This window comes from Labeo rohita, chromosome 16 (assembly GCF_022985175.1).
Source record: "Labeo rohita strain BAU-BD-2019 chromosome 16, IGBB_LRoh.1.0, whole genome shotgun sequence".
NCBI lineage: Eukaryota > Metazoa > Chordata > Actinopteri > Cypriniformes > Cyprinidae > Labeo > Labeo rohita.
The window spans coordinates 10785861-10799172 of record NC_066884.1 but is presented as its reverse complement, the minus strand read 5'-3'; the positions used below and the strand labels follow the sequence as shown (position 1 = coordinate 10799172).

Genomic DNA, 13312 nt, shown 5'->3' with positions numbered 1-13312 from the left:
CAGCATTATTTTGTTCATTCAGACTGATTCGCAAATGCGCACAAACACGAGATGGGATTTATCGCAGTCATATACAATCATATCTCGATGGAGGCATTGCTTCCTCTCACATGACTTTCCTTCAGTCATTCTCAATTACCCCCTAACAAAGTCACTGCAAAGCTTTAGGGGGTCTGTTAAAACTTAATGGGCTCAGGGGACGCGAGAGAGATACGCTTTATTTTATTTTTGTACTACAAATTTTTTCCCTTCCAATATTTTGAATAGATACTGCCTGCTTGGCTCCTCGGAGGATACACCCTTGATATATATACATATGCTGTACTAAACCATTTAGCTCATATAGTGCTGAATCTGAACATTGTACGTACTCTTAAAAAGTTTAAGAAATGTTCTCTCTCTTTTCTGTGTGTGTGTATTTGTGTTTATGTGTGAATAGAGCCTACAAACTCCATTCAGTGAACTGGTTGAAGAAGGGCCGTTGTTCGGAGCTGGGGAGAGTGTTGAGGGTGATGGACAAGCATTCCTATCAGAGATCAGTGAAGAAGATGTGGAGATCCTGAGGCAAAGAGAAGAAGCACTGCTGCAGATTGAGGTGGGAGTTCAATAGCCACACCCACTAAAGACCTAATTGCATTAATAAACCACACCCAACAATTCTCAGGTTCTCATTATTACTAAGCATTTATTTTCCTTATAGGGAGAAATATTAGGCAATCAAAACATTGGTTTCTTATGCTCACCAAAGGTGCTTTTTATGAAAAATAGTGTAAAAACTGTAGTGTTGTGAAATATTATTACAGTTTAAAGGGACTGTTTTCTATTTTTAATATGTTTTAAAATCTAATTTACTCTTGTGCTGGCAAAGCTGAATTTTCATCAGCCTTTTCTCCAGTCTTTAGTGTCACATGAGCCTTCAGAAACCATTCTAATTCGCTGATATATATACAGTACTGTGCAAAAGTCTTAGGCCACTAGTATTTTCATCAGCTAAAAATGGTTTAAAGTCAGTTAATTCGTCTTTTGCTGTAGTATATCAGTATGTATTTCTAAACATTCATTTTGCCATTAATTATAATAATCCAGTGAGATTTTTGTATGGAGCACAGGCTGTTGTCAGACTCCTTGTGCAAACAGAGATCTGATCTCTCCATCATTCAATCCAGTCTGTCTTAAGAAACAGAAAAAACAGAGACAGACTAAATCCAGAAGAACTGTGGCAACATCTCCAAGATGCTTTAAAAGACCTATACCTACAAAGCTACAGTACTGTTAAAATTTTTAGACAGTTAGGCACATAAAATGAGGATGCTTTCAAAAACAATGTCATAAATAGATTTTCTTTATCAAAGAACTTCTATTAATTAAAATAAATAAGCATCCTTTGCGTTTAAAGCAGCTTTTGCACTATGTGCACTTGTGCATCGTTTTTCAGGTAGCTTTGCAGGTAGGTTACTTGAAACGGCTTGGAGATGTTGCCACAGTTCTTTTGGATTTAGTCTGTCTCAGTTTTTCTGTTTCTTCACGTCATTCCAGAGACAGACTGGATGATGGTGAGATCAGATCTCTGTTTGGAGCACTGGCTGTTGTCAGACTCCTTGTGCAAACAAAAATCTCACTAGATTATTACAATTAATGGCAAACGGAACGTTTGGAAATGTAAACCAATATTTTTACTGACACACTACAGCAAAAGATAGAAATAACTTGCTTTAAACCATTTTTTAGCTGGTGAAAATACTAGTGGCCTAAAACTTTTGCACAGTACTGTATATGCAATAGCCACGAAAGCATTATAATAGGTTTGCTTTCCAGTTGCTTTTTTAGAGCCTTGTAAAAAATGTTGATTTTTGTCATCTGTCCATACAATCGTCGGTGCATTCCATTGTCCTTTTATTCTAGATTTTAGACACACTTGAAAAGAACAAACATTATTGTTGGAAAGAACAGCGTTGCATCACTTACATTTCCATACAAACAGAACCCTCAGGTCTGCATTCTTTCTGTACCTGCCATCATCTTTAGCAACTGTCTTTTTACCAAAGCTTTCAGGGCAATTTTCCTGAGACTCAAAAGTTTGGTTTATTCTGCTGTCTAGTCACAAGCACACAAGCAGACGGCTTTTGAATACACCACTGAAAAACAGCATCACGTTGCTCCATTGAAGTATGTCTCGTCTGTAGCAAAACAGCTGTTTTCCTCCAGATGTGCATTTGCACAGATGTGAACCTGCGATGATGGGGTCATTCCGTTGTTCTTTGACATCCGTTTGGGCCAATTTCAAAGCCATTTGTTTTGGATGTGCACCGTGCGCTGGGTGTCTTTGATGCAGGGTGTTCAAAGACAAAAATGAAAATGAAATAAATGTCAGCCCGTCATGATTATCGACAAGGCTGGAGGGAAAGCGAATCATGCAGATGGCACGTCAAAACAAATGGCTCTTTCTTGTTTGAATAGCAGGGAGTTGAGAAACGAGAGGGGCCACACATCCTAATGACCAATGACAACCTCGAAAAAGCCTTGAAATGAAGACATATGGCTTTTCCCTCCTGAAGACCTGTCTGAAGTGCATAGATGCTCGCTCGCTACCGCATCTGGCTAACAGACAGGCATCAAACAATCCCGCATCCCGCAGCCCTCTTAATAAATTCCCATTCATCACACAGACAAAACCTGAAAGGCTCAAACAAAACCGACAGCTTATTTTAGTCGCTGAGAAATTGGAGGTTTTTTCAGGTGATCAGAAGGATGAGTCTGTGCTCCGAGAGCTCTGACGCGGCTTCTGGAGATGTCTCTGGCCACGGGCCCAACCGAGCTGATCATATCTGACAATGTGCTTTTCCTGTCTAGCATCTTCCCGCCTTCCCAACCCCCCAAACCTTCAGCCTGCCCCGCGCCGCCTCCTCACGCAACTCCGCTCAAGTGAATCACCAGCATTTGCAGCCCCTTCTGAGCCCTACTCTCTCTCTTTTCATCCATCTCTCTCTCTGTCTCCCGTTCACTGTTAGATGCATTCCCGAGGGAAATGGAGAAGATGGAATGTCTGTTATCCGTGTAAAGTACAATCAGTACCCCCCTCATTCTCTCTCTCTCTCTCTCTCGCTCTCTCCAAAAGCTGATCTGTCCTCCTGAGTAATTCACATTTACTCTGGCGGCTTGTGCGTTCAGGCGAACCCTTCTTCGGAGAAGCGTGCGAAGGGACGGACACACACACACACAAGCCCGACAGAGGACGGGGGGGTTATTCCACATGCCGTTATGGATTCTCTGTCTTGATTTTCTATGAGGCGACCCACAAGGGTAATGAACTGTACCGCTGGGATGACTAATTTGATTTGGAGTCACCCTATATTACAGTAAAACGACGGACACATTCGAAGGGAGGAGCCTGGCTCCGCCCTCCACCGTTTGTGACATCAACCCCAGATGCACCTCCCTGACACTTTGGCACTGGCCATCATTTCATCAAAATGATTTTGTAAAAAAAAAGGAAAACATAGGGCATGACAAAGGACAACTTTCAAGGGGAATCTGAATGCAACACCTGGTCCATCCAGGAAGAAAAAATACAGACACGTGTCTCCCCTGCAAATGTGTCCAGTGCATCCCTTTTGCCCTTCAGTGAGAAATGGAGATTTCAGAGCGTAGTGGAGCTACAGTAAATGATGTAAACGGCAGGCAAGCACTGCTGTAATCTGCTCGTGGATCTCTACTAAAACTCTTAATTCGAGATTGAAAGTGTCTACTTATAAGATTCCATGTAAATTTTACTAGGGACCAAATCTATAAGACAGAAAATTAGAGTTTTTAATTGATTCTCCTACGCAGCAATGAGACTAAATTGTCTCCTGCTTCTCAGGTGTTTCCACTCCAAAAAAAAAAAAACCCTTTAATCTCTTATTTTACCTCCGAATGTGTTTCTTTTAGAGTTTACAGTGGGAGATTGGAGGGATTTAGCTTTGACTTGTAGTGTTGTGCTGCTTATGGTATTTCTATAGATTGTTTACTTTTTTACCAAGTAGTGGCATTTATTAACATTAGTTTTAGTATAATATATAACATATCATGAAAATCTGACTGTTCTGTGTTTAAAGGAGAAGTCCACTTCCAGAACAACAATTTACAGATAATGCACTCACCCCCTTGTAATCTAAGATGTTCAGGTCTTTCTTTCTTCAGTCGTAAAGAAATTGTGTTTTTTGAAGAAAACATTTCAGGATTTTTCTCCATATAATGGACTGATATGGTGCCCCAAGTTTGAACTTCCAAAATGCTGTTTAAATGAGGCTTCAAACGATCCCAAATGCGGTTGTAAATGATCCCAGCCGAGGAAGAAGGGTCTTATCTAGCAAAACGATCGGTTATTTTCATTAAAAAAATACAATTTAAATACTTTTTAATCTTAAATGCTCGTCTTGTCTCGCTTTCATTGAACTCTGTGTACTCTGGCTCAAGACAGTTAGGGTATGTCGAAAAACTCCAGTCATATTTTCTCCCTCAACTTCAAAAATCGTTTCAAAATCATCCTACATCACTGCAGAAGTTCCAACACAGTCTTTGCAAAGTGAACATGCAAAGAAGATCAAACACCCCTTAACAAAAAAGGTAAAACAGCGATATAGGGCGATTTTGAAGTTTAGGAAGAACATGAGATGGGAGTTTTTCGACATACCCTAACTGTCATGAACTGGAAAAAACAGAGGTCGGGAAGACAAGACGAGATGAGCATTTGACATTAAAAAGTAAATTGTATTATTTTTATGAAAATAACCGATCGTTTCACTAGATAAGACCCTTCTTTCTTGGCTGGGATCATTTACAACCACATTTGGGATCGTTTGAAGCCTCATTTAAACTGCATTTTGGAAGTTCAAACTCGGGGCACCATATCAGTCCATTATATGGAGAAAAATCCCTAAATGTTTTCCTCAAAAAACTTAATTTCTTTACGACTGAAGAAAGAAAGACATGAACATGTTGGATAACAAGGGGGTGAGTACATTATCTGTAAACTGTTGTTCTGGAAGTGGACTTCTCGCCCTAAGTGCTATAATCGGGTCCCCAGTGTATCTACCAACCCAGAAAATGTGAGAAAGTACAACAGAGTAACTTTGTTTTGCTAAGCCTTTCTTTGCAAGCATGTAAAAAAACGAGCTACTCAGATTTTATTATTTTATTATTATGATATTAATGCCCCTAAATCTGTACCTATCCACCCACGGCGCCACCATTTACTGTAGTTTTTGCAAGCGATAACGGTCTACCAGTTCTAATGCCATCGCAAAAGTTTGAGCAAAGCATGCTAACTGTTCTATCATGGGCTGCACACTTTCTGTGTGTGTGCTTTGGATGTGTGTGCTCTGAAAACCCTGTATCAGAAGTTTCAACCATATGGCTTTGAAATGCATGATTTTAGCACGATAGACATGATAATCAAAACCAACCTTTTTTTTTTTTTTTTTTTTATCAAATTATCTGAGATACTCTGATAAAAAGATAAAGGCATAGCCCTATTCTGGAAAAGTGGGTGGGGAGCAGTAGCTCATTTGCATTTAAAGAGACATGCACAAAATGCATACGTTTCTGCTTCCACTCAAATGGGCATTTTCAAAAAATAATATAATCAATGATCTGTGGGGTGTTTTGAGACAAAACTTCACAGACACATTCTGGGGACATCTGAGACTTATATTACATTGTAAAAAGGGGAATAATAGGTCTCCTTTAACAAACTATTTTTTTTTTTGTAATATTTAACAATAGTTTATTTAACAATAAGAACACTGTTGCTAAGCAATCTCTCATCTTGGCATCTTAGCTCAATCATGCTGATAATGAATTTAGAATTGAGAACTTAGAGTGTTTTTAGCTCAAGTGTTACATAATGTGAAGCTGTTTTTTTGCACTGATCCAGATTTATCATTAATTTATGACTAACTTTTGCATTAAATAATAATAATTAAAAAATAAATCAATAAATTAAAGAGAGAGAGAGAAAATAATCAACTTAAAGTAGGCCTACCTTTAATTTGTATTTATTTCACCAAATTACCAAAATTGGAATAAATAATATAATAAATAAATAAAATAATAAATTGTGTTTAAATATTATGATTTCCAACCTAAAATATTGTAAATTAATTTGGAACCAAACGGAGCGGTTTGTTACGCCATTTAAAATAGGAAAAAAAAAGGATTATTGCAGTTGTTTTCTTTATGGTCAGAGTGCATTATACCTAGTGTGTACAGTGTACAGCATGAGCAAATAGTCGTGATGTTTTCATGTGTTACTATACTTTGTTCTTGTACGTCTGTAAGTTGTTTTGACCATGGTCAGCCAGAGCACATTGCATGCTTTTTCTGATACACTGAGGCAAAGACTTTGTTATTCTTAAAACAAACAGCCTGACCCTTGTGAGAACACCGAGTGCTCTCTCTTTCTCTCTCTCTCTCTCTCTCTCTCTCTCTCTCTCTCTCTCTCTCTTTTTCCTTATCTCTCTCTCTCTTGCTCCCTCTATTAACCCACAGAGCTGGGAAAGATTTCACACTTCTTCTCTAAATTAAACCATATAGGTTTATGATTGGAAATGAAGAGCTATAGATTAGTAAGAACCAGTAAACCAGCAAGAAACCTTGACCAACCAGTCTAATTCCCAAACAAATTACTCTTTCTTGGGTCTTCCTTTTCAGAGAATCAAAAACCAGTTAGAGCTATAACTACATTAATCAGACCCACTTACTGAACCACAAGTTATTAATTTTGTCATGTCTGACTGCTTTAACAACACATTGTACCTAATGCAAAAAGCCTGAACAGTCTAAAACATGGAAAAAATAATTGACAAATAGTCTGTAAAGCATGAATATTTCACAACACAGTAACTTTTAAACTTTTTATTTTTTATTTATTGAAGTTTTTTCAGGATCTCTATGTTCTATTTACACTGATAAGTCTATTTTATTACTACATTATATAAAATTCTACAGTGCAGTTTTACATTATTCTAAATTGTTATTTTTAATGCCATTTTAGTCTGTGCAAATGGACTAAAATGAATGAAAGATGACAAACAAGAGTAAATATAAAGGATACTTTGTTTTTTCTAGACAGTCATCTTTGCAGTCATCACACACTAAAAGGATTTTATGACCAAACTAAGAGGCTCTTTCTGGTTTTACATTTGCTGTATTGATTTGTTTTTTTGAAAGTAATTTCTATCCTTTTTTAAACATTAATATCTGCCTTGCTTTTTTTTAGCGTTTGCCATTGCCTGTATTGTGCATCCCTGTGATACGCCTCTGATTATTTTTGTTGTTGTTTTTGTGTCACAATCAATAGCAAGTGCTGTTGAGCAACTCATATTCCAGTTGTAATCTAAAAGATGACATACACAACACTCCCCCTACCATCTCCTTTTTTTTTTTTTCTTGTGGATGAGATGCACACACACATACTTTGTACCCTAAGACTGTGTGCTTTGAGTTTTGAGGTCCTTGGGCTGTGACGGAAAGGAAACATTTGATTTTACATTATAAACCGTTTATTCAGCAAGGGCAAAAAAAGAGACGTTTCACGCTTAAGCCCTCAGCAGGCTGCGCACGGAAATGTCATCATTTTTTTGGGGCTGTAAGCGTGCGCGTAAATCTGCTTAACAGTTTTTCTGCTGTGGCACTGACACCGCGTCCTGTTGCCCGTTGCCTTTGGGCCGGGGGGTGTGTGTGGGGAAGGGGTGATGTGGGGAGAATCTCATATCAGCGTTAAACACATTTATCTAGGAGAGTGAGAGAAATACAGAGAGAGAGAAGAGAGACAGGGGAGAAGGGTGGTGGCTTGGATTCTGGGAGGAGGATGGAAGGCAGCATTAGGAGTGAAAAAGGAAAGTGTTAAACACTTCAGTACTGCAGCAGTACAGTACATTAGAGCAGAGGTTTTCAACCTTTACAGGCCTAGAGATCCTCCAACCAGACTCTCTGCCAACCTAGTGACCTCCAGTAGAAAAAAAGGATTTTCTAAGAAACCATCTGTAAATTAATCATTATTCTTTTCTGTAGTGATTAACTGAATATATAAAGTCTACTTGGCACCCCACTGAAAGCTCATTTTACTTTTTGTATTCAGTGTGATGAAGTGTTTTATTTAATATGGTTTCATTTGAAATAGGCTATTTGAGGCGATACTTGAGTTTATTCACAAGGAAGTGGTTGAAATGTTACCCATTTTTGTGTGTGTGTGTGTGTGTGTGTGTGTGTGTGTGTGTTTGTGTGTGTGTGTGTGTGTTTAAACATAATTTATTATAATCAGGGGTGCACATAAGTGGTGTGCAGGTATTACCAAAATAAAAACTGTGCTGTATAAAAAAGTTCAGACTACTCATTTGCGTACCGACATGTTTGACAGCCGCTTTAGATTCACTAAATGTAATACTATAAGATTTCCATTCGAAATGAAAGCATAAATCTAGGCGACGCATTGCCTTTTACAGGCAAAATGCAGAAGATTCAGTGACGTGCATTTGCCGGCAACCCGCCAAAATAAAAGCTTGCTGATTTTAGGTTTTTAAATGTTGACGATTCATAGTAAAAAATAAATAAATAAATTTGTGTAATTTGTAAAAGTGTGAAGTGAAAAGAAAAGAGAAGAAAAGGAAAGACCAATAAAATGTGGCCCATGATGGCAGTGGGGTTATGGTATGGGCAGGCATATGTTATGAACAACGAACACGGGTGCATTTTATTGATGGCATTTTGAATGCACAGAGATATACCGTGACGAGATCCTGAGGTCCATTGTTGTGCTATTCATCCACGACCATCACCTCATGTTGCAGCTTGATAATGCATGGCCCCATGTGGCAAGGATCTGTATACAATTCCTGGAAGCTGAAAACATCCCAGTTCTTGCATGGCCAGTATACTCACTGGACATGTCACCCATTCAGCATGTTTGGGATGCTCTGGATCTGCGTATACGACAGTGTGTTCCAGTTCCTGCCAATATCCAGCAACTTCGCACAGCCATTGAAAAGGAGTGGACCAACATTCCACAGGCCACAATCAACAACCTGATCAACTCTATGCAAAGGAGATGTGTTGCACTGCGTGAAACCTGACTGGTTTTCGGACCCCCCTAGAAACAGTAAAACTGCACATTTTAGGGTGGCCTTTAATTGTGGCCAACCTAAGGCACATCTGTGCAATAATCATGCTGTCTAATCAGCATCTTGATATGCCACACCTGTGAGGTGGATGGATTATCTCGGCAAAGGAGAAGTGCTCACTAACACAGATTTAGACAGATTTGTGAACAATATTTGAGAGAAATATTTGGATAATAATAAATAATTTATAAAAAAAAATATATTGGGTTAATATTATTAAATATTAATTTTGAATTATTATTCTTTACCCATTACATACTGATTATCCGTATGTTTCACAACCACTAAAAGGCTTTAATAATTTGTTATAAATAATAATATTAAAACCTTTTAGCAGTAGTAAAATATATGGATAATATTAATAATAACAAATGCAATAGTAATTGTATTTTTACTGGTAGTAAAATGTATCTATTACTAGTTATAACATTAATAATACGATATTTACCATAGCTCTATTACTATATATATTATTTTGAAATTGCATTTATTTAAATAGTGTGCACTAATGAGTCATTCACTAAGACCATTAGATAATGGTCAATTATTATTTCACATTACATTTAGGTTACGTTCAACATTGGCAGTTTTTGGGATACGTTCATACAGCATCTTACAGAAGCATCTTGAATACTGTCTGTATGAACGTGCAATGGAAGTCAAGCCAGTATTCCTTACCGGTAACCATAGCAACAGTGACCAAAGTAATATCAAAGATGGCGACGTCTATAAAACTGAAAGTTTTATCACTTTCTGACACGACAAGAGTCCAGAACAGAACAGACAACTGACGGAAGGCTCGGGTGGAGACTGAATATGAAACTTTCAGATGACACACAGCTCACTGTAATTTACCAAATCCACACATGAAAGAGTGAAAGACATGGTAGACGTGCAATTTGTACCCCATTTTGATATGTATGAAAAGAAAGTCTTATGTCTTTAATATAGCAATTTTATGTTAGTTCATAGACCTGCAGAATATTCAAGGACTTCCAGGTTGAAAACCCTGACACTGAAGCACAAATTCTAGAAAACGGTGCCTGGATAGTTTTTGCCCAAATCATTTTAAACTAAGGCTCGCATTGGTTGTTTTCAAAGACAGCTGGATTTTTAGGGGCCTTCTGCCGGAGCATTGTCATTTAAGACCACTTTTCGTGGCCCAACTGCACAAGCCCCACCTGTTCCTTGAATCCTTTGAGCTGCAGCAATCAAGCAATAAATAAGCTGCCAATTTGAATGCACTGAGGCTGTTAGACTGGCAAAGATCAAAGCCTTCTGTGTTAGCACAGCAAATACAGCATAGAGCCGAGCACCTCCCCTCCCTAAAACAAAACCTACACACCGAGCATAATTAGCCAGCATCTCCCCAGGCACAAGCTTAGCTGGCGTACTCTTCTCCACTACTGTCAGAGCAGCAATGACGGGCATCAGTACAGCTATCGCAAACACAATATGCTCTTTTATTTTCTTCTTGTTTGCAAAAATCAGCCATTTTATGCACAGTCCCTTGACATCATTCTGGAGATTGCTTTACGATTCTGCTTTCTTAGTGAAAGTGGCCTTACGTAAGTCTAATTATGCCCCTCAGGACCACGCAGGCCACTCAAGGAGACTGAAGAACATTTAAATGAAGAACGAAGAGGTGCGCAATTCAAAGATAAGAATATCACTTCAAGCAATAGTTCAGCCAGAAATAAAAATTCTGTCATTATTTTTTTTACCCTCATGTCATTTTAAACCTTTATTTTGTTGTTCTTCAGTAAAAAAAAATAGAGACATTTTTAATAATTATTACACAGCTTTTGAAATACAAAGACATTCTCACTTTATTAAAAAGTCCATAAAAATACCCTAACTACTGTCTTACATATTATTGTTGTGGCAGCAGCAGCAGTAGTTGTAGTAGTAGTTTGTAGTAAAAGTTATTTGTAGTAAATGTATTAATTTGTGTATTACCCATTATCCATTTTTGCAAATTATTAAATTATTATTTTATTTATTAAATTATTTATTCAATATTTATTTATTAAATATGAAATATTTAGTACAATAATAAACAATGTATTCATTAGTGTACTACCCCATGTCCATTTTTGCTTATTATTTATTATTATTTATTATTGTTTGTTGTTGTACCTTTTTTATTTAGTATAATTTTGTAGTAAATATTTTCATTATTGTATTACCCAATATCCATCTTTGCAAATTATTATTATTATTATTATTATTATTGTTATTACAGTACATTTTATATTAAGTATTATTTTTTTAGTAAATGTATTCATTAGTGTATTATATATATTTGAAAAATATTATGACTATTATTATTGTTGTTGTTATTGTTATTGTTATTGTTATTGTTATTGTTATTATTATTATTACTATAGTATTAGTATCTTTTTTAAGTATTATTTTTGTAGTAAATTTATTCATTTGTGTATTACTTTATACTTTAATTTTCTGTAAAGCTGCTTTGCAACGATTTGTATAGTGAAAAACGCTATACAAATAAACTTGAATTTAATTGAACATTGCCCAATATCTATTATTATTATTATTATTATTATTATTGTAATAGTAGTAGTAGTAGTAGTAGTAGTACCTTTTTTAATAAAGTATTATTTTTGTAGTAAATGTATTTATTAGTGTATTACCCAATATCCATTTTTGCAAAATATAATGATAATAATAATAAAAATAATAATACTTTGTATTAGTATTATTGTTGTTGTTGTTGTTGTTGTTGTTGTTGTTGTTTTTGTAGTTGTTGTACTAGTAGTACCTTTTTTATTAAGTGTTATTTTTTGTAGTAAATGTATTCATTAGTGTATTACCCAATATTTTGGCTAATTATTATTATTATTATTATTATTATTATTATTATTATTATTGTTGTTGTTGTTGTTGTTGTTGTTACAACAAAAAGCTCCAAAGACTCCAAAAAATCCAAACCATAAAACTACTGTAATACATATTGCTTGTACCATACAATAAAATAACATCATATTTGGAAGAATACGAGGAAGTAGAAGAATATTAATAATGACTGAACTTTAACTGTTGGGTGAATTGTCACTTAGAAAGGTCATGTAACAGTAGCTGACAGAGTTTTAGATTTTTGAAATGGCCACATTTAGATTATTTTTCCGTATTATGTAAGATTTCCATGTGCTTAGAGCATGTACTGTGATTTAAAGGGCAGAAGTTACACTATTCACACAACACTTGTATTATGTAGCTCCAGTGAATAGTGTTACTTAAGAGTGAAATTTAGGGCACTTATGGGTCACCAAAAAAAAACATGGGGGATACAGGATTTTTTGTGAGAGCAGCACAACCTGACACTGAGCACAAGCTTGGGAATCTGATACTGAGTTTGACTGACATTTCAATCTGTCTGTGGCCGGTGTAGAGTATAGTTCTGCACGTTAGTACCTCTGTTTTCCGATCAGAAGCTGATGAAAGGCTGCCCGGTTTATTCAGCCACCTTGTATTGCAGAAAAACACTAGTAACAGAATTTATCTGTCCTGGCTTTCTGAATTATATATCATATGTGTATAAATAGAAAACAAACATGTTAAATTGTTATAATATTTCCCAATATCACTGTTTTTACTGTACATCTGTTCAAATAAATGCAGCCTATAATGTTTTACAGTGAGTTTCTTAAGATTTTTTTTTCTTCCCACAAATTTAACAGTATGTATGCATTTATATATATATATATATATATATATACATCATTCAAAATAGTATGGCAGCCAGTTGAGTTGAAGTCATCTGAATATGTTTTCCAGTTTAGTCTTGAACAACATTAAAAAAAAAAACAGTAGCATGACAGTAAATGGTGATGCACCCACTGTGGCATTCACACAGGGTTGGTCTTAGACTTTGAGTGAGAGATAGACTGGCATTTTGGAAAGGTAGAACAGCTGTAGGCTCTGTTTGGGTGGGGGGTTTCTGAGGAGACATGCAGCAGGGGTGGACGGATGGATGACTAGAGTAATGACAAGTGCTTCAAGCAAATGATGACTAACTCACTTGCAGCATATGCATTTCATATAGAATTTAAAAAGTGTGAGTGTTAAGTAAACGGTGTACTTGAGAAAGCCATTCACCACTGCAGAGCCTGTATCATACAATAGAACGA

At 36.4% G+C, this 13312-nt stretch overlaps 1 protein-coding gene across 7 annotated transcripts in view; it reads left to right on the top strand.

The window, feature by feature from the left end:
- The window catches only part of tsnare1 (T-SNARE Domain Containing 1), a 250043-nt gene that overhangs the window by 93501 nt on the left and 143230 nt on the right, over positions 1–13312 (top strand). For all 7 annotated transcript variants that reach the window (XR_007829269.1, XM_051130353.1, XM_051130351.1 and 4 more), the window contains exon 8: positions 440–595. Coding sequence is in view for 6 of the 7 variants with exons in the window: in XM_051130353.1 (XP_050986310.1) it covers positions 440–595 (156 nt within the window). In the remaining variant the exon portion in view is untranslated. The remainder of the gene's footprint in view (positions 1–439; positions 596–13312) is intronic.